Genomic DNA, 22,976 nt, shown 5'->3' on the forward strand with positions numbered 1-22,976 from the left:
TGCCTTATTACTTGACAGTATGTTTATTTATGTAGGGATGTTTTTAATGAATAACTAAAAGACTCTTTTTAGAAGGAGTAATTGATACTTAGGGGCTGACAAGACAACTCGGAGGGTAAAGTTACTTCCCACTGAAGCTGACCACCTGATTTTAATCCCTAGAACCCACATGGTGGGAGGAAGGAGAGAACTAGTTTATTGTTGAAAAATCAGCAGTAAAAGTTATGTCCTGGGGGCTGGAGAGGTGGCTCAGAGGTTAAGAGCACTGGCTGCTCTTCCAGAGGACCTGAGTTCAATTCCCAGCAACCACATGGTGGTGCACAACCATCTATAATGAGATCTCATGCCCTCTTCTGGCCTGCAGGCATACATGCAGATCGAATACTATATACATAATAAATAATTTTTTTAAGTTGTTAAATCCTATTCACAAAAAAAAAAATAATGTATCAGAATCTTAAGGAGAAAATTTAGCAAGTGTTAGGATATCAGAGAGATTCCAAATGATGAAAAGGAAGACTTGAAAAGGAAAATACAGAATTATTGTAGACATAGAAATTTATGTAATTCCAATTCAAATCCCAATTTTTAAAAACTGATGAGAGCTTGGCATGGCAAGTGTTAAAAGCAACAGTTGCCTTTAACCCCACTATTTTGGGAAGCCAAAGTAGGTCTATATAGGAAGTTCCAGGTCAGCCAGGTTTACACAACGAGCCCTTGTCTTGAAGGAAGAGAGAGAGGGAGAATCCAGATATAAGTATAAAGTACATATAATAAAAACTGCAAGTCAACTAAAGTATCTAATTGTGTGTTCAGTTATGATGTATCCAAAGGTGAAACAGAATTCACCTGAGAGAAAGAGTGAATACGTGGGAGAGTGTAGGATAGCAAGTTCCTCTGTGTGCACGAGCAAGTGAGCATGCATGTGTGGATTGAGATAAATCCTTATTGTACCTCGGAACTCACTGATTAGACTAGGCCATCTAGCCCCCCGTGAGTCCCGGGCATCATCCTGTCTCTATCTTCCCAGTGCTGGGGTTAGTGGCATGCCATTATGCCCAGCCTTTTACATGAGTGTTAGGAGCTGACCTCATCTTCGTGACTGTACTAGTTTCCTTTCTGCTGCTGTGATGAAGCACTCTGATTGAAAACAAGTTAGACAGGAACATTTCTGTTTGTCTTACACTTTCAGATCACAATCCATCATTGAGGGGAGTCAGAGCAGAAACCATGGAGGAATGCTGCATGATAGCTCACTCCCTGGCTAACTCACAGGTTCATGATTAGCTAGCATGCCTCATGATGATGCTCCCCACAGTGAGCTTACCTGAAGACACACTCTAATCTAGGGAGTTCCTCACTTAAGACTTTCCTCTTAGATGATTGTTGTATCAAATTAACAATCTAACTAGGATACACGGGAAGATTTTATTCACTGAGCTATCTTTCCAGCCCCTTGGGTCCTCTTTTTTATTACTTATTTATTTTTAAATATTTCCCCCCCACCCCCCAATCATATGTATGTATGGGTGTATGCAGTACTCTTAAAGTACTACATGGATCTCCTGGAGCAGGATTTGTGGTGGTTATGAAATGCTGGGTGTGGGTGCTGGGAACCAAAATTAAGTCCTCTGCAAGAACAGCACTTTATTAAGAGCTGCTCATCTCTCCAACCCTGAGATCATCCTTTTAAAAACTGTGCACATGTCCATATGGGAAGGAAGGATGAGCAGATTCTGCTCTGATATGATCACTACCTATGCTGTGTAAGTCACTTTCCACTACCTAATTCTCTGAGTCTTCAATAGCCGGTGCCATGGTGAATTGTTACAACCCTTCTCTGCCTGGGCTGGAGACATCTTTAACAGCTATTTACATTCTAGGATATAAAAACGCAGAGTCAGGTTCAAGACATGGCTCTGTTGATAAAGTACTTGCTGCATAAGCATGAAGACCATGTTTGGATCCTCAGCAAATATAAAAGCTGGGCTTAGCAACCTGAATCTGTAACCATAGAGTATAGCACCAGCAGACAGAAGCAGACAGATCCAGGGTGCTTCCTGGCCAGCCAGTCTAGCCAAAATGGTTTATTCCAAGTTCAGTGAGAGATGCCTGACATGACCTCTGACATCTGTACACATCACATAGGCATGTACACACACACACTGTGTGTGTGTGTGTGTGTGTGTGTGTGTGTGTGTGTGTGTGTACAAATATTATACACATACAAGCCCCTAAAACTCAATTAGTAGGACATTAAGTAAGCTCTGCACTCTGGGTGTTCTCTAAAACCCTGAGTGGGAAAAGGCTACTACCCAGCCTCACACAGGAGAGTGGATCTACTGAAATCACCCCTAGGCCTGTTCACGTGTGTATCTACTGCTTGGGTTGTCTTGGAGTGGTTTAGTACATAAGCCAGAGGGGAGACATTTTCAAGATTTTTATATACAACTTCGATAACTTGAATCATGTGTAGTAATGTTATAGTAATGATTTGTGAGACGAATGACACAGTTAAGAAATGCTTCCTTTGGACATTGCTCCCTAACAGAGGGATATGCTGTGTGAAGATCTGGCGCATGCCACCGAGCAGCTGAACATGCTCACAGAGGCCTCAAAAAAGCACTCTGGACTCCTGCAGTCTGCTCAGGAAGAGCTGACCAAGAAGGAAGCACTGATCCAGGAGCTTCAGCACAAGGTGGGTGGCCACTGAGCCCCTCCGGCACCAGCAGGGAACAGCGTGGTATGGTTGTCCTGAGTTCCTGCTTTGGCTAAGTTCTCTGTATACAGAAAGTAGGCAAATGGGTTGATTAGAGACTCTGGTGTTCCACCATGGACTGTGAACTTGTGAGTTTCCTCGTGTGAGTCTCACTTAGCGACTTCCCTCCCTGCCCTGGGTCTTCGGCATAGGACAGCAGTGTCTGCCAATGACGTTGTGACTGAAAACAGTCAGATGTTAAAACAAAACTATAGCCTTCTCCAAAGTAATAAATTGTACACACATATACATTTCAGAAACATCTTTTTTTGCTGTTGTTTGAGGTAGGGTCTCACTATTTATCCTAGGTTGGCTTTGAGCTCATCATTCTTTTGCCTCCATCTTCCGGAGTGCTGAGAGTACAGGCATATGCCACTACACCCAGAATAAAATCTCTTTTTTACACAACAAATAATTGGATACATTTATGAGGTTTATACTGATAGGTTGTGCTGGAGTGGGTTGAAACAATCTTGCTTTGTAGCTCTGGCTTGCCTGGTGCTCATAGGCAACCCAGACTGGCCTGATAATCTATAATTCAGGCTGTCCTCAAATTCATGATAATCCTCCTACCTCCACCTCCTGAATTCTGGGATTACAGGTATCAGGCATCTCAACTACCACAATGTGTTGCTCTGATGTTTGTATATATTATATAATGATTAAATCAAGTTGGTTAATATATCCATTACCTCACTTAGGATTTTGTTTGTGATACAGTTTTAAAACTGCTGTCTTTCCTGTCTTCCCTGTTTTGAACTATCTTTTTTTTTTTTTTTTTTTTTTTTTTTTTGGTTGTGCTCAAAATATATTGCATGGTCTCAAAAAACTTGCTTTTGTCTGAGTTTGGTAGGCTTTGATAGACATCTCTCATCCAGGGCTCTCTAACTCCCCAGTCTCTGGTAACTGCTATTCTACTCAACACCTCTGAGTTAGGCTATTTGGATTCCACAGGGAAGCTAGATCATTGTGTTTCTGCACTTGGCTTCTATCAATTATGTGACAACTTCTAGGTTCATCCATTTTATTGCAGATGACAGAATTTGCCTTGTCTTACAGGCTAGCCAGTGTTCTTTCGTTTGTAGGTACTACTCTTTTTTTTCTTTTCATCTGTTGGTGGGTAATTAGGTTTACTATATACTTTGGCTGTTGTGAAGAGGGGTGTGGTTAACATAGGAATGCAGCCCTCTCTTCAAGTATTACATTACAAACTGGGGGGATGGTTCAGTAGATAGAGAAGTTGCCAGGCAAGCATAAGTCCTGAGGTTTGGATTTGCAGAACTCACATTATTATGTAATACTTATAATTATGTAGTGCATAATTATTATTATGTACTCACAGGTAGGCATGGCGGCCTACTTGTAATCTTAGTATGCAGGAAGCAGAACCAGGGAATTCCCCTGAGCAAACTGCCTCAACAGCAATTGGCTTCCACAGATCAGACACATGCATGTGCACTCACTCCCACACATGTGTGAGCACACACATGCACAATTTCGTTTTCTTCAAATACAGACCCAGCACTGAGATTGCTGGCCATGTGGGAGTTCTCGTTTGTTTTAGGCATGACTTCCCCCCCCTTTTCTGTGGGTGTGTACTGACAGATCAATAGCAGTGTAGTCCCTCCATGTCCTCCACTAGTACATCTCTTTCATCTTAACAGGGAGATAAACACTGTGATTTTGATTTGCTTTTCTCTGAAGGTTGTCAGTGAGGAAGCTTTTCTTTTTAATTGGACTGTGTGTTCTGAATTATTTTCTAAACTGTAACCTGTTATCTGTTCAATTTGCCAGTTAAACCAAAACCAAGAGGAAGTAGAGCAGAAGAAGAATGAATATAACTTCAAAATGAGACAACTAGAGCAGGTGATGGATTCTGCTTCCGAGTATCCACAGGTACCTTTCCAAAAAAGTGATTTTCAGAATAATCAGGTTTTCAAATGAGGAAAATATGTAAATAATTAATGTTATTCCTTTTAATTTTAAGGAAAAAGCTCTTCATTAACACCCCCTGTCTGCTTTCTACTTGGTAAAGTCTTTTGTTTTACTTGGATAGGAACTAAAAAAAATAAGCTAAATGGCCTTTCTCTAGGGGCTTGGCATACACATACAAATGCACATTTTATCAGGTGTATAGTCTACAGATGAAATCTGCATAGCGTCATGTAATCAAGCATTTGGATGAAGTATGATTTTTGTTTCAGAGTCCCAAAACACCACCACATTTTCAAGCTCATTTGGCAAAACTCTTGGAAACACAAGAACAAGAGATAGAGGATGGACGAGCCTCTAAGACTTTTTTGCAACACCTTGTAACAAAGCTAAATGAAGATAGAGAATTAAGAAATGCTGAGATCCTCAAAATGAAGGTACATGACTTTTTTTAAGTCAGCAGCTTCCTCCTAGCTGTTTGATTCAAGGTCAAAAGGTCAGAACTTTTTCATAGAGTCTTCCTCCCACCCTTGACTGCTTGCAGTGTAGTTCGTTGTCCCTGGGAACTCCCAGTTTCCTTTCCTTCCTTTTTTAAAGATTATTTATTTTTATTTTATGTGTATTGGTGTTTTGCCTGCATGTATGTCTGTAGGAGGGTCCCCTGGAACTGGAGTTACGGACATTTGTGACATGTGAGTGCTGGGAATTGAACCCAGGTCCTCTGGAAGCATTCAGTGCTCTTAACCAATGAGCCATCTCTCCAGCCCCCCTTTCCTTCCTTTTTAAAGCTTTTCAGTACATGCTTACTTTACTAAGTCTGTAAGTGCCCTTCCCTGCCTTGTGGGGTTTTACACAATAGTATCATAGTCTCTACCAGCCACATTGCCATGAGCAGTGAATGAATAGAAGGCCTGATTCCTTGAATTTCACCTCATAGTGCTGTCCTACTGCTCCATCTTTGCCAGCTCAATACCTTCAGCACATTATCCCAGCACAGTTTGAAATGTGTGCATGTATGTGTTAGGTGCATGTGCTTGTGGGAGCCAGAGGTCAACATCACACATCACGTGTGTCTCTCCATCACTTTCCACCTTAACTTTTGGGGCAAGGTCTCGGCGGGCATTGCACTGACCCAGCCATCTTCCCAGCCCTTCGGTGTAGTTTTAGGTTTAACTTTCCTTCTCTCCTCTCCTTCTTTCCCTTGCTTCTTGTGACTATGTGTCGTATATGATGCAGTGTGTGGTTTTTCTGTGTGTGTTTAATGCATGAGTGAGGACATGTATACCACAGAATGTGTGTGAAGTTGAAGGACAACCTCAGGCATCAGCCTTCACCTTCCATTTTGTTTGCTGCTGTGTGCACCAGAGGTTAGCTGACCCAAAGACTTTACAGGGATTCTGTTACCACCACCACCACCTCCACCTCCAATGTAAAGAACATTGGAGTTATAGACAGGTGCTACTGCACCAGGTTTCAGTGGGTTCTGGGGAACTCAAGCTCAGATCCTCACACTCATGTGGGGCAAGTGTTTTATACACTAAGTCATCTCCCCAGCTGCCTTTCACCTTATTGAGATAGGGTCTTACTATATTGTAGCCAGAAGTTTTCCTGTGTCCCGCCCAGTCTGCAGCCGCTCAGACCCAAGCAAACACACAGAGGCTGATTAATTAAAACTCCTCCGCCATTAGCTCAGGCTTACTACTGACTAGCTCTTACATTTAAACTCAGCCCATTTCTGCTAATCTATATGTCGCCATGTGTTCCGTGGCTCTACCTGTGTGCCATTACATGCTGTTCCCAGGTTGGTGGGCTAGCGTCTCCTGACTCAGCCTTCCTCTTCCCAGAATTCTCCTTGTCTGCTTATCCCACCTATACTTCCTGCCTGGCTACTGGCCAATCGGGGTTTTATTAAACCAGTGTACAAAAGCATTATTCCACAGCACTATATAGCTATATAACCAGGTTGGCTTTGAACTCATGGTCCTCCTTTCCTTAGCCTCTTGAGTGCTAGGTTGACAGGGATATGCCACCATACTTGGCTATAAATGAGGATCTAATTTGAGTGTATGCTGTGGCACCAGTTTTTAATATGCTTAAACTGTTTAAGACACTGAACATGTTCATGAGTCACATTTCTAAGATTTATTTATTTATTATGTATGCAGAAGAGGGTGCCAGATCTCAGATCTCATTACAGATGGTTGTCAGCCACCATGTGGTTACTGGGAATTGAACTCAGGACCTCTGGAAGAGCAGCCAGTGCTCTTAACCTCTGAGCCATCTTTCCAGCCAGTGCTCTTAACCTCTGAGTCACATTTCTAAGACTTACAAGAGCTTGTTACAAACTGTGTTTAATCCAATAACACTCAGTGCTGTACTTAAAGAGTAATGTAAAAAGGAATGCCTGTCTCAGTCACAACCTTTTCTTTGGGGAAGTGGGGGGAGGGGGTGACACAGGGTCTCACTTCATAGACCTGGCTGTCCTGGAACTCCTTATGTCCAGCAAATTCATATAGTTTTGCCCACCTCTGCCTCCCAAGTGCTAAAATTAAAAGTGTGTGCCACCACACCCAGCTTCATTCACAACCTTGAGAAGTAAAATAGCACCCAGTCTGATGTTTTTCTGAAAAAAATCATTTGGTGTGTTCTCAGGATCAGTTGTGTGAAATGGAAAATCTGCGCCTGGAGTCTCAGCAATTAAAAGAGAAAAACTGGCTTCTGCAAAGCCAGCTGGATGATGTTACAAGGCAGGACAGTGGGTGAGTAAGAGCCTGAAGTCCTCCAGCTGGACTTGCTGTGCCTGCACATCCTTAAGTGAATGAGGATAATGTGGGTTTTACCAGACAGGACATCCCCCTGACCTGGGGAGTGCGTGGTTGGTTTTGAGTTGTCTGATGAGGGTATTATGCCCAAGTCATGAGCCCCCTGAGATCACCAGGAGTCTGAGTTCACATGTAAAAGCAAAGAGCCTGTATTGCAAGCTCGAGCTTGGGCTTTCCCGCCCATTCCACGCAGTGTTTGTATCACTCGATACAAAGAGAGCCTCGAGCTCAGTTGAGGCAGGGTTTTTAAGGAGTAAAGGATTCGAGGTAGGGGAATTCTGGGTTCAGACGGGGTGAACTCCTGATTGGGCAGGAGTGAGGCAACACAGTTTTGTCAAACAGTGATTTGTACTGGCGTTGCTGCAAGGAAGTTGGCAGTTTATATAAAAGTGATGGAAGCTATCCCTTATGTTCTAGAGCATCTAGTACTTGTTTGTCTCAATTCTGATTGGTTTCCAGCAGGGTACAGTTTGTGGCTTTTCCTTGTTATTGTAATGGTGGGGCCTAGTCCCAGTATTATTCATCTGCAGCCTGTCATGGCAGCACCAGTGTTAAGTTAGGCCTCTACAAGCATGTGGCTTTCTATCATGGGAGGATAAAGCACCTACCAGCTTTGTGAACTAAGCATTTGGAATACATTCAGAAGATATGAAATACTTGAACCAAACTACCTCCATTTCAAAGTTTTGGGTTTGTTTTTTTTTTTTTTTTTTTTTTTTTTTTTGTATGTGTGTGTGTGTTTTGCAGGGGTGAGTGGAAGGGATTTTGAGATAGGATCTCAATAGGTAGCTGTGGCTGTTCTGGAACTCATTATGTAGACCAGGATAGCCATGAACTCACAGAGATCCAACTGCCTTTGTCTCCTGAGTGATGGGATTAAAGGCGTGTACCACTACACCTGGCTTTTTGTTTTTTTTTTTTTGTTGTTGTTTTGGTTTTCTGAGACAGGGTTTCTCTTGTGTATGTAGCCTTGACTCCTGGAGCTTGTTCTGTAGATCAGGCTGGCCTCAAACTCACAGAGATCCACCTGCCTCTGCCTTTCAAGTGGTGGGTTTAAAGGCGTGTGCCACTACATATGGCTCTAAGTTTTTCTTTAATTCCTTCTCACATATTGGAATTTTAGCTGGGTAGAATCTTGCCCTGAGGTCACCACTCCCTTTATTCCATTTCTTAATCTGTTTATCTCCTTGAACACAGGACTCAGCTACATTCCACTTCCTTGTGCTCCTTTTCTCCTCAAATTTTACATATTATAATTTACCCTGCTCAACTTGCTCCTTTTCATTATAAATCTTCATTAGAGTTACCACTAATATCCACACCACAGAGTCTATACTAGGCTGTTTTGAGATTTCTTCTGCCAACAGAATTTTTCTTAATCCAAACTCTTCACTTTAGCCTCAGGCATTCTCTTCAGACAGGCAAAAGGCAGCCACTTTCTTCACCAAAATATCACAAGAATGATCTCTAGGCCACATACTAATAATTCTTTTCCTATGAACTCTTATAAAGAAAAAAATTTAATTGGGTGGCTTACAGTTTCAGATGTTCAGTCCATTATAATCATGAGGGAACATGGTCGTGTGCAGGCAGATTTAGTGCTGGAGAAAGAGCTGAGAGTTCTACATCTTGCAGGTAACAGGAAGTGAACTGAAACACTGGGTGTGGCTTGAGCAAATATGGAACTTCAAAGCCCATCTCCACAGTGACACACTTCCTCCAACAAGATCACACCCACTCCACCAAAACCATACCTCTTAATAGTTCCACTCTCTTTGAGGGCCATTTTCTTTAAAACCACCACAGTTTCTAGGTACCAAGATGGAGAAAAAGAGAGCGTTTCTACCAATTGGTTCTGCTTCACAATATGATTCAGGGAAAGCAACCTAGGCAGACCAAGGCATCTTCAGCATCTTGCTAAGCATACCTAAGGCCCTAGGTTCAATATCCAGTACCACAAATAAAATCAAAGTAAAACAAAAAGTGTAAAGCACAGGGTGCTGGTGAGCATATCTTTCAATAACTAGTTGTTAAGTGTGTGGTGTAGAATTATGATGTTGCCATTTAACTTTCTATAAGAGGATTAGCCACAGGAGGGACTACTTATAAACTTGGTGTAGTCATACATACCTGTACATTATGACTCAAGATGTACAGACAAGAAGATCAGAAGTCCAAGGTCATCTTCAGCTACATATCAAATTCAAGGCTAGCCCAGACTATATAAGACTGTCTCCAACAACAACAAAAGGCAGGGAGGTGAATTGGACAGAAAGAATTCTCTGAGATGGGACTCTTACTGAATTTCACTCCCTAGATTGGGTCCATGCTTTTTCAAAAAAATCTTAGAAGTTTGCCAGTGGTCTAGGCACTTTTAGAAGCTGTCCTGAGACTGTCTAAAATATATGAGATAACCAAAATTGAAAGTGTTAAAGGCAGCTCTGCTAAGAGTGTAAATGTTTCCCTTCACGTCTTAGTGAACAACATACAACTGACTTAGTAGGACTAGAGTCAGTCAGTAGTAATAAGCCGCTCCCTCTGAGTCAGTGGTTCTCAACTTGTGGGCCATAACCCCTTTGGGAGTCACATATCAGATATCCTGCACATCATATATTTACAATTTATAACAGCCAAATTACAGCTGTGAAGTAGCAACAAAATAATTTTAAAAGGTCACAACACTAGGAAGGTTGAGAACCATTGCTCTAGGTGATTCTGGTATTTGCAGTCCACAGTCTGTTCACCTGTTTTCCATGTGCTCCACACCTTGCCAGTCTTAGGAAGAGCCTCAGAACTTTCCCAAGTCATTTATTAAGCCGCGAAAGTACTTTATTTCACTTCTTTTCTTTTTTTGAGGGGGGGGTAGGGGGGTTGATTTTTCAAGACAGGGTTTCTGTTTAACAGCCCTGACTGTTCTGGAACTCGCTTTGTAGACCAGGCTGACCTTGAACTCACAAGAGTTCCACCTGCCTCTGCCTCCTGAGTGCTGAGATTAAAGATGTGTGCCACCATTATTTCACTTCTTTTCAGGTGTGTGTGTGTGCAGACTATAACCCAGTCTAGTTCATAGGGCTCATAAATAACATTCTGTTGGTGCATAGTCACCTTGCTTGGTTTGTTTGTCTGTTTTATGGCCTTAGCTGCCTTAAAACTAGTTATGTAGATCAGGTTGGCCTGAATCTCAGAAATCTACCTGCCTCTCCCTCCTGAGTACTGGAGTCAAAGGTGTGTGCCACCAAGCCTGGCTTCCTCCTTTCAGTCACCATGCTGAATAGCTGTAAATGTGATATGGCTACCGAACTCTAAAATACTTAATGTCTGGATATTATTTTATGTGTATAAATAATACACATAATAAAATTGTCCACATGTATATCTAACAATTGTGTGCCTGGTGCCTAGAGAGGCCAGAAAAAGGTGTTGAGTTCCCTGGAACTGAAGTTACAAGTAGTGACAAGTAGTTGTGAATCATCATGTAGATGTTGGGACACAAACCCTCTGGAAGAGCAGCAAGTGCTTTGAAGTGCTGAGCCTGCTCTCCAGCCACATTGTCTGAATCTTTTTTTTTTAATTTTATTTATTTTATTTTACATTACCATTCAGTTCTACATATCAGCCACGGGTTCCCCTATTCTCCCCCCTCCCACCCCCTGCCCTTTCCCCCAGCCGACCCCCCCATTCCCACCTCCTCCAGGGCAAATCCTCCCCCGAGGACTGTGATCAACCTGGTAGACTCAGTCCAGGCAGGTCCAGTCCCTTCCTCCCAGACTGAGCCAAGTGTCCCTGCATAAGCTCCAGGTTTCAAACAGCCAACTCGTGCAATGAGCACAGGACTTGGTCCCACTGCCTAGTTGCCTCCCAAACTGATCAAGCCAATCAACTGTCACACCTATTCAGAGGGCCTCATCCAGTGGGGACCCCTCAGCCTTTGGTTCATAGTTCATGTGTTTCCATTCATTTGGCTATTTTTTTTTCAATAATTGAGTAAAACCAAAATTTATTATAAGCCACAGTCGTCCTAGGGACCTCCATGGATCTATGGGTTGTGGTGTGATTGTTCTTTATTTTATATCTAGAATCCACTTATGAGTGAGTATATACCATGACTGTCTTTCTGGGTTTGGGTTAACTCACTCAGGATGATTTTTTCTAGTTCCATCCATTTGCCTGCAAATTTCATGCTTTCATTGTTTTTCTCTGCTGAGTAGTACTCCATTGTGTATATGTCTATTTTATTAGATATTAGGATAGCTACACCAGCTTGTTTCTTAGGTCCATTTGCTTGGAAAGCCTTTTCCCAGCCCTTTACTCGGAGGTAGTGTCTGTCTTTGGAGTTAAGGTGTGTTTCTTGTATGCAGCAAATGGATGGGTCCTGTTTTCTTATCCATTCTGTTAGCCTGTGTCTTTTTATAGGTGAGTTGAGACCATTGATATTGATGGATATTAATGACCAGTGATTGTTAATTCCTGTTATTTTTTTTTTTTTGGTTGTGTTGTGTTGTCCTTCTGTGGTGTATGTTGGTGTGGGATTATCTATTGCTTGATTTTTCATGGATGTGTTTAGCTTCTTTGGGTTGAATTTTCCCTTCTAGTGCTTTCTGTAGGGCTGGGTTTGTGGACAGGTATTGATTAAATCTGGTTTTATCCTGGAATATTTTGTTTACTCTGCCTATGGTGATTGAGAGTTTTGCTGGGTATAATAGTCTGGGTTGGTATCCGTGGTCTCTTAGTGTCTGCATAGTCTCTATTGAGAAGTCTGGTGTTATTCTGATGGGTTTGCCTTTATATGTTACTTGGTCTTTTTCCGGTCTTTTTGCGGCTCTTAATATTTTTTCTTTGTTCTGTGTGTTTAGTGTTTTGATTATTATGTGGTAAGGGGATTTTTTTTTTTTTTTGATTCAGCCTATTCGTTGTTCTGTAAGCTTCTTGTATCTTCATAGGTATTTCTCTCTTTAGGTTAGGAAAGTTTTCTTCTATGATTTTGTTAAATATATTTTCTGTGCCTTTGAGTTGGTATTCTTCTCCTTCTTCTATCCCTATTATTCTTAGGTTTGGTCTTTTCATGGTGTCCCAAATTTCCTGGACGTTTTGTGTGACTTTTTTGTCTTTAGTGTTTTCTTTGACTGACGAATCTATTTTCTCTATTGTGTCTTCTGTGTCAGAAATTCTCTGTTCCACCTCTTGCAATCGGTTGGTTATGCTTGTTTCTGTAGTTCCTGTTCGTTTAGTCAGGATTTCTATTTCCAGCATTCCCTCAGCATGTGTTTTCTTTATTGTTTCAAATTCATTTTTCAGATCTTGGAATGTTTCTTTCATCTGTTTAATTGCTTTTTCTTGGCTTTCTTTGATTTCTTCCCATTTTGTTCATTTTTTCTTCCATTTCTTTAAGAGAGTTTTTTATTTCCTCTTTAATGGAGTTTTTCATTACCTCTTTAAGGGAATTTTTTATTTCTTCTTTAAGGGAATGTTTTATTTCTTCTTTAAGGGCCTCTATCATCTTCTTAAAGTCGTTGTTAGGGTTGATTTCTTCTGTTTCTTCTCTCTTGGTATGTTCAGGTCTTGCAGGTGTAGAATCACTAGGTTCTGATGTTGCCATATAGGTCTTTATGTTGTTGCCTGTATTTTTGCACTGGCGTCTACTCATCTCTTCCTCTGCTCGGTGCAGGTGGTGTCTGTGTCTGAGAGTGCCTCCCTTGTTCTAATTTTTAGTCTTGGTTCAGTAGGAGTTCTTGGTTAAATTGGTGCTATTGGGCTGTTTCTTCAGGGGCAGCTGATCTCAGTCGGTGAAGTATATACTTATGATTCTGGTGATCTGGTTTGGTGGCTGGGCAGCATCTTCTTCTGTGTTCCCAGGTCACGTTTTGTTCATTCGTCAACTCCTCAGCTGATCTTGTTTCTTCAGACTTCAAACTGTAGGGTGTGGTGGTATTGTGTTCACCAAAATATTGTGTACCTTAATAAACTTATCTGGGGTCAGAGAACAGACAGCCACTAGATACAAAGGCTAGAAAATGGTGGCACTCACACCTTTAATCCTAGCATTCCAGAGATAGAAATCCCTCTGGATCTCTGTGAGTTCAAGGCCACATTGGAAACAGCCAAGCATGGTGACACGCCTTTAATCCCAGAAAGCCAGCCTTTAATCCCAAGGAGTGGTGGTAGAAAGTAGAAAGATATATAAGGCGTGAGGACCAGAAACTAGAGGCATTTGGCTGGTTAAGCATGTGGCTGGTTAAGCTTCAGGCTTTAGAGCAGCAGTTCAGCTGAGATTCATTCGGGATGAGGACACAGAAGCTTCCAGTCTGAGGAAACAGGACCAGCTGAGGATCCGGCGAGGTGAGATAGCTGTGGTTTGTTCTGTCTCTCTGATCTACCAGCATTGACCCCAATAACTCGGCTCGGGTTTGATGTTATTAATAAGAACTTTTAAGATTCCTGCTACAGGCCGGGCGGTGGTGGCGCACGCCTTTAATCCCAGCACTTGGGAGGCAGAGCCAGGCGGATCGCTGTGAGTTCGAGGCCAGCCTGGGCTACCAAGTGAGCTCCAGGAAAAGGCGCAAAACTACACAGAGAAACCCTGTCTTGAAAAACCAAAAAAAAAAAAAAAAAAAAGATTCCTGCTACAGTAGGGATCTGAATCCTCTCCCGGGTGGATTTCAGCTGAGCTGGTAGTCTCACCAACACCTCCAAGTTGTTGGGTTTTGCAAGATCAGCAGCTGGGCCCTGGGTTGTCCTCAGATGGAGTGTTCAGATTCGTTCTGGTTCCGTCCCACAGAGATAGCTTCTTCCCTGGGTGTTGGGGTTAGAGGCGTCCCTGCCTCTGCTTGTCGCTGCTGCCAGGTTTGTCTACCTCTGCGGGCCACCGCCGGGCCTGTATGACCCTGTCGGCCACAGCTGCCAGGCCTGTCTACCTCTGTGGGCCGCCGCCACCGGGCCTGTATCCACATAGTCTGAATCTTGACAAAAGAAAAAGATTTCCTAATCTTGGGTCAGTGCACGAACAGCACACCTCTCCCTGGCTTTGGGTGACTTTTGATATGTAAGTCTCATTACCAGTTTTGACTAGGCTACAGATGTGAAAGAAGGAAAGAAACCTTACTATACTAAGCCTTACTTAATGGTCTCCTGCTCACAGAGATTCCTAGTGAAGGCCACAGCACTCAGGCAGGTTCTCCAGTGAGGTCTTACTGGCCACTGAACTACATTCACTTTCCCAACCCAGGCAAACTTGCAGAGATGCACATGCCGTCCAGACTGTCGTCCTTTGATTTGTTGATGGAGCATTTGTTCCTGCTCTTTGCATGCATATGAAGCCAGAGTGGTTATCAGAAACCATTAACTAACTAAATACTCAAGAAAGGGAAGAATCGGGTTCCAAGAGGCCAGACTACCAGGGATCTCTGGGCAACTCTTCCTACCCCTGAAGAGCCCTCTTCTGCTGGCAGTTTGTCCCCTTTTGTTCACAGTTGATCATCACATTGCCACTTTTAGCTAAATTTCTGCACTAACTTTTCCTCCAAGCTTGGTTAGATTTCTGCACTCTACTGGTCTTGCTTTTACACTGGTGACTCAGTTCTGAGTTTTGGGGAGGGCCCTATTTATCCATCTGTGGATCACACTGATTACTGTACTAACTTAATCAGTACAGAGGTAGCTTTCCCATAGCTACATATAATAAACGGTAAATTAATCCTTGAATATACTTGACAGTGTTTCCCTGTGCACTCCCTAATCTATGCAGCAATCAGAGTCGTCCAGACAGTCAACAGCTGAAGAATGAAGATGAAGAGGAGATTGTCAAAGAAAGACTTGCTAAAGTATGGCTTTTTTTACACAAGTTTTCTTCTGTGAGAATATTTAACATTTATGGTTATTTCTTTTAGAAACCATTTTGCTATTGAAATTATTGTCTTTACTGTATTCCCACTGATTATCATGATATTTACTATTAGTATTAGTATATAACTGAGAAGTAAAGGTGTATCTGTCAGCCAGGCATAGTGCTGCACACCTGTTTCTAGTACTTGGGAGACTGTCGCAGAACAATGCCATAGGTCTGAGGCCCCAACCATAGACGGAAACAACAAAAGGAAGAATGTATCTCCCTTTGTGCTTCTGTGGGAAGCACTACATTTCCCACATGCAGTTATCTACTTAGAAACAAGTGTGATTGTCTTATGTGCACAGTGTAGGAATGCTTGTGAACCATTACCTTTTGTACACATGTATGGGATTGTTAGCACAAAGGAAAACGGACTTGTTTTTGTCTTCTTTTTAGTAAAGATATTAAAGAATCTAACCATCTTTATTTTTTTTAATTATAGAATAAACTTATTGAAGAAATGTTGAAAATGAAAACAGAGTAAGTGTACTATCTTATAATTCACCTCTTTTTTTTTTTTTTTTTTTGTATTTCTTTTGTATTTCTAAACTTATTATGGGGAGAGGGCATGCACTCCATGCCAAGTGTGTGGATGTCTGAGGAAAACTGGGGTTGGTTCCCTTCCACATTGGGTTGTCGTATCACAGTTCATCAGGTTTGTGCAGCGAGTGTTCTACCCGCTGAGCCATCTTGCCTAGTTCTTTTGTTGTTGTTTTTAATTTCATATGTATGGGTGTTTTGCTTTGCCTGTATGTATGTTTGTGCATGACATAGGTGCCTGATAGAAGCCAAAAGAGGGCATCAGATACCCTGGGACTGGAGCTACAGAGTTATGAACTGTCCTGTGGGTGAAATACTCCTCTGAAGGGAAAATATATCCATAAGATAACTTCCCTTCTGTGGCATATGTGAATATAATTGATGTTTATTAAAGCCTTTTTTTAAGATATTAAAATTTTTATTTTATATGCACGTATTTTTGTATGGGTATGCACACATGCATGCAGAGGCCAAAAGAGTTTATGGGATCCCCGGCAGCTAGTTATAGGCAGCTGTGACCTGCCCTTTATGTGACCTGCTCCAGTTCTCTGCCAGGACAAGAGCTCCTAACTACTGAGCCATCTCTCTAGCCTCAAAATTTTTTTCTTGATGCCATTTGCTTAATAGGATTTTCATGTAAAACCACTTTTAACAAAAAATAGCACATGGGCAATCTTTAGTTTTCTTGAGTTGCTATGGGGTTTTCTCCTCAGAATAGTGAGAGCAGTTTAATGGCCTTCCAGCTGGTAGTGGTTAAGCTGACATACAGAAAGGTGAACAATCCAGATAAGATCGTAGAACTGCACCCAATTTAGATATATCCTTTGGGACCTTGTCACTGTATGGCACATATTTCTTGTGGTAACAGAAGTCTTCGATATGTGGTCCTTGAAGTTACAGAGCTCACATTGCACTGTGGTTACACACACAACTCATTTTCTCAGGGAACTAGCTATCTAACTGTGGTAACATAGGTAGGAAATGTTTAATTTCAATGTGGTTGAGCTTGGTGATATCATCAGGAACTGAGACTTCCCTCATTCTGGTTTTGGTACTCCTGCTACAATATACCTACTCCAGTTCCAGCATCACGTCTCTATAGCCCCCCTCCCCTTCTCTCTCTGTGAGGTTTCATCTTAGAGCCCTGGCTGGTCTAGAATTCATTATGTAGATCAGACACTTACTCAGAGCTTAGAAAACTAGTGTCCAGCAAGGAGAAGATAGAGAAGGTAGAGTTTACCATGCTTAGCTTAGGCCAGGCATCATCTTCTGCTGGGAAGTGGATGGGCTAACATTCTTTTCCCCTCATAGAATTGAGTTCCATAAATAAGAAGCCAACTGTCTTTATTTTTTTCTCACCGCTTCAATACAGTACTGACAAAGGAAAGAAAAAAGGTTTTTTAAAATGTATAGCTCCAGAGGGATAGAGTGCCACGGTGGGGAACGGCACAGCGGCAAGACCAGGAAGCCAGCTCTCACACGGCATCTGCAGTCAGGAGCCAGGGAGAAAACAGGAAGTATGGCTGGGCAAAAAAACTTGATACACACCTTCAATCCTAGCACTCAGAAGGCAGAGGCAAGTGGGTCTCTAGAGTTTAAGGCTAGCCTGGGCTACATAGTAAGATCCACAACAACCAGGGGTACATAGACCCTGACTCAAATATAACAAAAACCTTCAAGGCATGGGCCCTAGAAGGATGTACTTCCTCCAGAAAGTCTCCAAAATAGTGCTAATCAGCTGGGAACCAAGTGTTAAAAATACATGAACCCAAGGGCACTTCTCACATCCAGATCACAACACATGACTGACAGAACGGTAGGCAGGGGCAGATCACTTCACTGCATTGTCTCTGAGTATTGCTGAGCATGCTCTGGAAACACATCACCTAGACTGAGCTGGCCTGTGGAAGATTTAGATCCTGTGTATCATCTCATTCCAGCAGTCAGTATTACATTCCACATGCATCATAGCAAACAGTGTTTCCAAAAGAAAGTTTAGAAGACTAAAACAATCTTATAAAGTGGGTGAAGCCCTGTACTTTTTAATTGAGTTATATAAAATGGGTAAACCAAAGTACATGCTCTTGAGGAAAGAACTAATGTTCCATTGTCTGAGGCTAGGTTTTAAATCAGAAATCATTCTGAGATTGGAGACACTTAAAGCCTACAGACTGCAATGATATCTTACTTCCATCTCCACTTGGGCAAGCAAAGTTTCACACTAAATTTTTATTACTTGGAAAAACAGTTTGAAGCCAGTCATTGTGGAATATACCTATAATCCTACCACTTGAGTAGGGGAAGTAGGTCATCCTCAGCTACATAATGACTTTAAGGCCAGCCTAGGCTACACAAGACTGTAGCTCCAAATAATAAATAGAAGAGTTTGAAGTTTTTCTTTTCCTTAAAGTATTTCCGTAAAGTATTGACCTAACAAAGCAATCACATCTGATATTCAGTACTATCCCTCTAGCATGTTGAGGAGGGTAGAATCCAGAGCCTGGGCTGCTGTCATGAAGCGGTTTACCACGTGGGTCAAACCCAGTTCTAGCTTGTCTTCTCTTTTTGTTGGTTGGTTTTTCTTTCCCTTTTTTTTTTTTTTTTTTCTCTTTCTGGTTTTTTCGAGACAGGGTTTCTCTGTGTAGCTTTGGAGCCTGTTCTGGATCTCACTCTGTAGACCAGGCTGGACTCGAACTCACAAAGATTCACCTGGCTCTGCCTGCGGAGTGCTGGGATTAAAGTCATGTGCCACCACGGCCTGGCGGTTGGTTTTTCAAGACAAGGTTTTCTCTGTGTAGACCAGGCTGGCCTTGAACTCAGAGATCCTTCTTCTGCCTCTGGAGTGCTGGGATTAAAAGTGTCCGCTGACACTGCTCAGCAAGCCTGTCTTCTTTTTGCCAGCTATACAGGAGACCTGAAGATTGGTGATGCTTTCAAATCAAAATTCTGAACTTAGAAGGAAAAACCTAGTTTGAGTCCTGTTTTATAAGTATATTTTCTTGAAATACCATAAAGTAATGCTATTCTTCCAGCCTAGAAGAAGTCCAAAGTGCCCTTCAGAGTAAGGAGAAGGCCTGCCACAGGATGAGTGAGGAAGTTGAGCGAACCAGAACTTTGGAGGCTAGAGCATTTCAGGAAAAGGAGCAGCTGCGGTCAAAATTGGAAGAAATGTATGAAGAAAGAGAGAGAACTTCCCAGGTATGTTGGGTTTTCCATGCTAGGTAGAATACTTGAATAAATAGAATTAACAAAAACCACATCCTTGGTTCAGTTTCTCTAGTGTGCACAATGCCCACAGAAGCTTGATCACCTCTCAGTTGCTACTTTTGAAAAGGGCTAGATAATGTCATCTTCCCATTCTTGGATTGACAGGAAATGGAAATGTTGAAAAAGCAATTGGAGTATCTTGCTGAGGAAAATGGAAAATTGATAGGTCATCAAAACCTACACCAGAAGATTCAATATGTAGTGCGACTCAAGAAGGAAAATATCAGGCTTGCTGAGGTAAACAGAAAACTGTTCTAAATAAATTTACGGTGGTTTTAAAGTGGTTACTTTAGTAAATTGGTCGTCACTATTTACTTTTCTGTTTTTGAGACAGGGTCACACTCTGTAAATTAATACTTGCCAGATTTTTATTTAATAATTAATTTACAAATTAAACATTGTAGCTTTAATTTGAATATATAGTTAATTAAGTCAAGAAAATAGTTTCAGCCAGGCAGCGGTGGCGCACACCTTTAATTCCAGCACTTGGGAGGCAGAGGCAGGCAGATCTCTGTGAGTTCGAGGCCAGCCTGGTCTACAGAGCGAGATCCAGTACAGGCACCAAAACTACACAGAGAAACCCTGTCTCAAAAAACCAAAAAAATTAAAAGAAAAAGAAAAAGAAAATAGCTTCTCCTGTAACAATTAGAAACTTAATTTTATTTATTTATTTATTTATTTTTAATTACAGGAGACAGAAAAGTTGCGTGCTGAAAATGTATTTTTGAAAGAAAAGAAAAAGAATGAATCCTGAAGATCCCAGCCAGCTTCTACACATCACTTTGTTTAGATTGGTATTGGTTCTTTAAAAGTGAGATTGGACTTGCCCAAGTAATACAGCTAAGCTGAAAGACCTTAACTATGAATCATGATGTGTAATAGCCCTCAGTATTCTGATGGATATTCTGCCTGCAAACACAGCAGACTGTTAAGTGGGTAACAGTGCATTTCCAGGTCTCAAGTCACTTGTAAATCCTGGAAAACGCTTTAAAATAAAAGCCTAGAGCTCAGGTCTCTGGTGAATGTTGGTCAGGTCCTTTTGTCAGACTCAGCTTGATAAACTTGGTATGAATTTGATGGCTGACTGATTTTTGCAGCATACTTGTTTATATAGATGTTTGTTTGTTTGTTTGTTTATAACTGTTGTCATGTGCATTTTCTACAATGTCTAATTTTTCAAATAAAATTTTTTAAAAGCCAACTTAAAAAAATTATGTGTATAAATATTTTGTCTACATGTATGCACGTGTACCTCATGTGTGCCTGGTACCCTTGGAGGTCAGAAGAGGGTGTCAGGTCTCCTAGAAGTAGTTACTGATGGTGTGAGCCACCTGTGGGTGCTGAGAACCAAACCCAGGCCCTCTGCAAGAACAAGTGCTCTTAACCTCTGAGCCAACTCTCCAGCCCTAGTGTTGAGTTTGGACCAGGATCATCGGGTTTCATGTGATCCAGGTTTGCCTTGAACTCACTATGTAGGCAAAGATACCCTTGAACTCTTTATCCTCCTGGCTCTACCTCCAAAGTCCTGGGATTTCAGGTGCACACCACCACACCCAGGTTATTAATTAGGTGTTGACATTGGATGCACAAACAATCAACTAAATGAACCCTCTAACTTTGTCTTAGATTGCTTTAAAATCACTAATTATGGAGGCCACACACTGTTTCCCGCTATTTCTCTACATATCACACCTAAGAGGTGTTAACATTTGTCTACTTTACTCTGCCAAAACATGAAGACCATTTCTGCTAAAAGCACAGTGTTACTTTTCTAATCTCTGGGATGAAAACCTGACAGAGCAACTTAGTTTTATTTCAGCTTCTGTTTCTGCCACAATGTAAGGTCTGTCTCCACTGTCAAGTCCAGTAGGCCTTGCTGAGTCTGTTTCCTCATCTGCAAATGGAACCTCTCAGCCTATGACAAGGAAAGCTACACCGTGCAGACGTGGCATCCACGTGCAAAATTTTATTATTAAAGGGGGAGGGCAGAGGAAAGAGAAAAGGCAGCCTCCTGGAAGGAGAGGGAGGGAGAGGGGGAAGGGGCTTTCCTTTAAAGGGGACTTTATGTAAGATGACATCATGCTGGGCAGGTCCCCAAGGGGAAGGCCAGAATGCTAACATTTATACCACATACAACTAATTAATTGGATAATTATGCTTTTTATTTATTTTTATGTGTATCTGTGTTCAGGTATGTGTACATGAGTACAGGTGCCTATGGAGGCCAGAAGAAAAGCATTGGAGCCTCGGTGGTGGCGTGTCTTTAATCTCAGCACTTGGGAGTTGGAGGCCAGCCTGGTCTACAGAGCAAGATCCAGGACAGGCACCAAAACTACAAGGAGAAACTCTGTCTTCAGATCTCCTGGAGCTATGAAGTGAGGAGCTGTGAGGCTGTGGGCTGCCTAAATTGGTAGCCTGGAAACAAACTACCAGTTAGTGCTCTTAACTGCTAAGCCACCTCTCCAGCCCCCAATAATCCACCCTTTTATTTCAGCCACAAAATCACCTGTATAAGAAGCAATATGGCATGTTAAGAATGTCCATGAAAAGTTCTTAACAGGAATAGTGTGCTGAACAAAGAGTGTACTGTGAAATTATTTTTGTTTTGTCAAAGTCCCATACATACATATTATTTGTATTTTATGTCTACAAAATAAGTCTCACTACGTAGCCCTGACTGGCCTAGAACTATGTAGATCAGGCTGCTCTCGAACTCACAGAGATCCAGTTGCCTCTGCCTCCTGAGGTGCACCCCACACCTGGCACACTTCATATACTTCTAAAGCATTTTGTTTTTTAAGGAGATGCACTCCCAACATACACTCCCATGGATTAAACTCAGGACTTTCTATGTGTTAGGGAAGCACTAAGCTAGGTCCCCGACCCTCCTTTTTAAAAAGCATCTTTTTGAAATAGTCTCAAAAAGTTCTTGGCTAGCCTAGTGCTTGCTATGTTGGCCAGGCTGGCCTCAAACTACGGTAATTCTGCCTCAGCCTCAGCAGTCCTAGGGTTACAGCCATGTGCCACCAGGCTGCCCATCCCTCCTCCTCTTATGTGAGAGTGTCTCCATAAACTGCCTAGATTACTATTAGCTTGTAATGTAATGACAGTAGATAGTGTGTTTTAGTTTTTTGGGTAATTTTTTTTTTTTTTTTTTTTGGTTTTTCGAGACAGGGTTTCTCTGTGTAGCTTTGCGCCTTTCCTGGGACTCACTTGGTAGCCCAGACTGGCCTCGAACTCACCGAGATCCGCCTGGCTCTGCCTCCAGAGTGCTGGGATTAAAGGCGTGCGCCACCACCGCCCGGCTGTTTTTTGGGTAATTTAAATGAATTTAGAAGTAATTGTGGTTCCTGTGGTCCCAGCAGAGTGGTTAACAGCGTTTTTCCTGTCTCCACACCTGGCACCTGCGTCCACGAGGGAGCAAGAGAGGCAGCTGGAGCATCTTTAAGATGCAGACTGGCTTCAGAATCTGAAAGCCAGGAATCAGCATTTTAGGTGCTCATCCATGCCAAGTGGCAGGTATGGAACTGCAGGACACCCCGTCGTCTCAGCAGCAGGTTCCCCCGGGCTGCGGGGTTCTTTCAGGATCTGGGTCACTTCAGCGGCAGGTTCACCTCTGACAAATTCCGCTCTCCACAACTTCAGCACTGTGACAGATTCCCCTCGGCAGCAGATTCGTCTCACGCACAGCAGGTGGCTCTGCGCCCCAGGTTCCCTTCGGTGGCGCATGGTCCTCACTAGCAGATTCCCATCAGCACCCGGTTCGCTTGAGCCG

At 42.3% G+C, this 22,976-nt stretch overlaps 1 protein-coding gene across 8 annotated transcripts in view; it reads left to right on the forward strand.

Moving 5' to 3' along the window:
- The window catches only part of Kif15 (kinesin family member 15), a 66,403-nt gene extending 46,192 nt beyond the window's left edge, over nucleotides 1-20,211 (forward strand). For 4 of the 8 annotated variants that reach the window (XM_042281940.2, XM_006990808.4, XM_016009045.3 and 1 more), the window contains 9 exons: nucleotides 2,552-2,698; nucleotides 4,553-4,654; nucleotides 4,963-5,127; nucleotides 7,343-7,449; nucleotides 15,254-15,329; nucleotides 15,837-15,874; nucleotides 18,967-19,132; nucleotides 19,307-19,438; nucleotides 19,893-20,211. In XM_042281940.2, the coding sequence (XP_042137874.1) occupies nucleotides 2,552-2,698; nucleotides 4,553-4,654; nucleotides 4,963-5,127; nucleotides 7,343-7,449; nucleotides 15,254-15,329; nucleotides 15,837-15,874; nucleotides 18,967-19,132; nucleotides 19,307-19,438; nucleotides 19,893-19,955 (996 nt within the window). In that variant the 3' untranslated portion in view covers nucleotides 19,956-20,211. The remainder of the gene's footprint in view (nucleotides 1-2,551; nucleotides 2,699-4,552; nucleotides 4,655-4,962; nucleotides 5,128-7,342; nucleotides 7,450-15,253; nucleotides 15,330-15,836; nucleotides 15,875-18,966; nucleotides 19,133-19,306; nucleotides 19,439-19,892) is intronic. The other 4 variants (XM_076575528.1, XM_042281939.2, XM_076575527.1 and 1 more) reach the window with 1 other exon arrangement.
- The last annotated feature ends 2,765 nt before the right edge of the window (nucleotides 20,212-22,976 follow it).

This window comes from Peromyscus maniculatus, chromosome 7 (assembly GCF_049852395.1).
Source record: "Peromyscus maniculatus bairdii isolate BWxNUB_F1_BW_parent chromosome 7, HU_Pman_BW_mat_3.1, whole genome shotgun sequence".
Taxonomy (NCBI): Eukaryota; Metazoa; Chordata; class Mammalia; order Rodentia; family Cricetidae; genus Peromyscus; species Peromyscus maniculatus.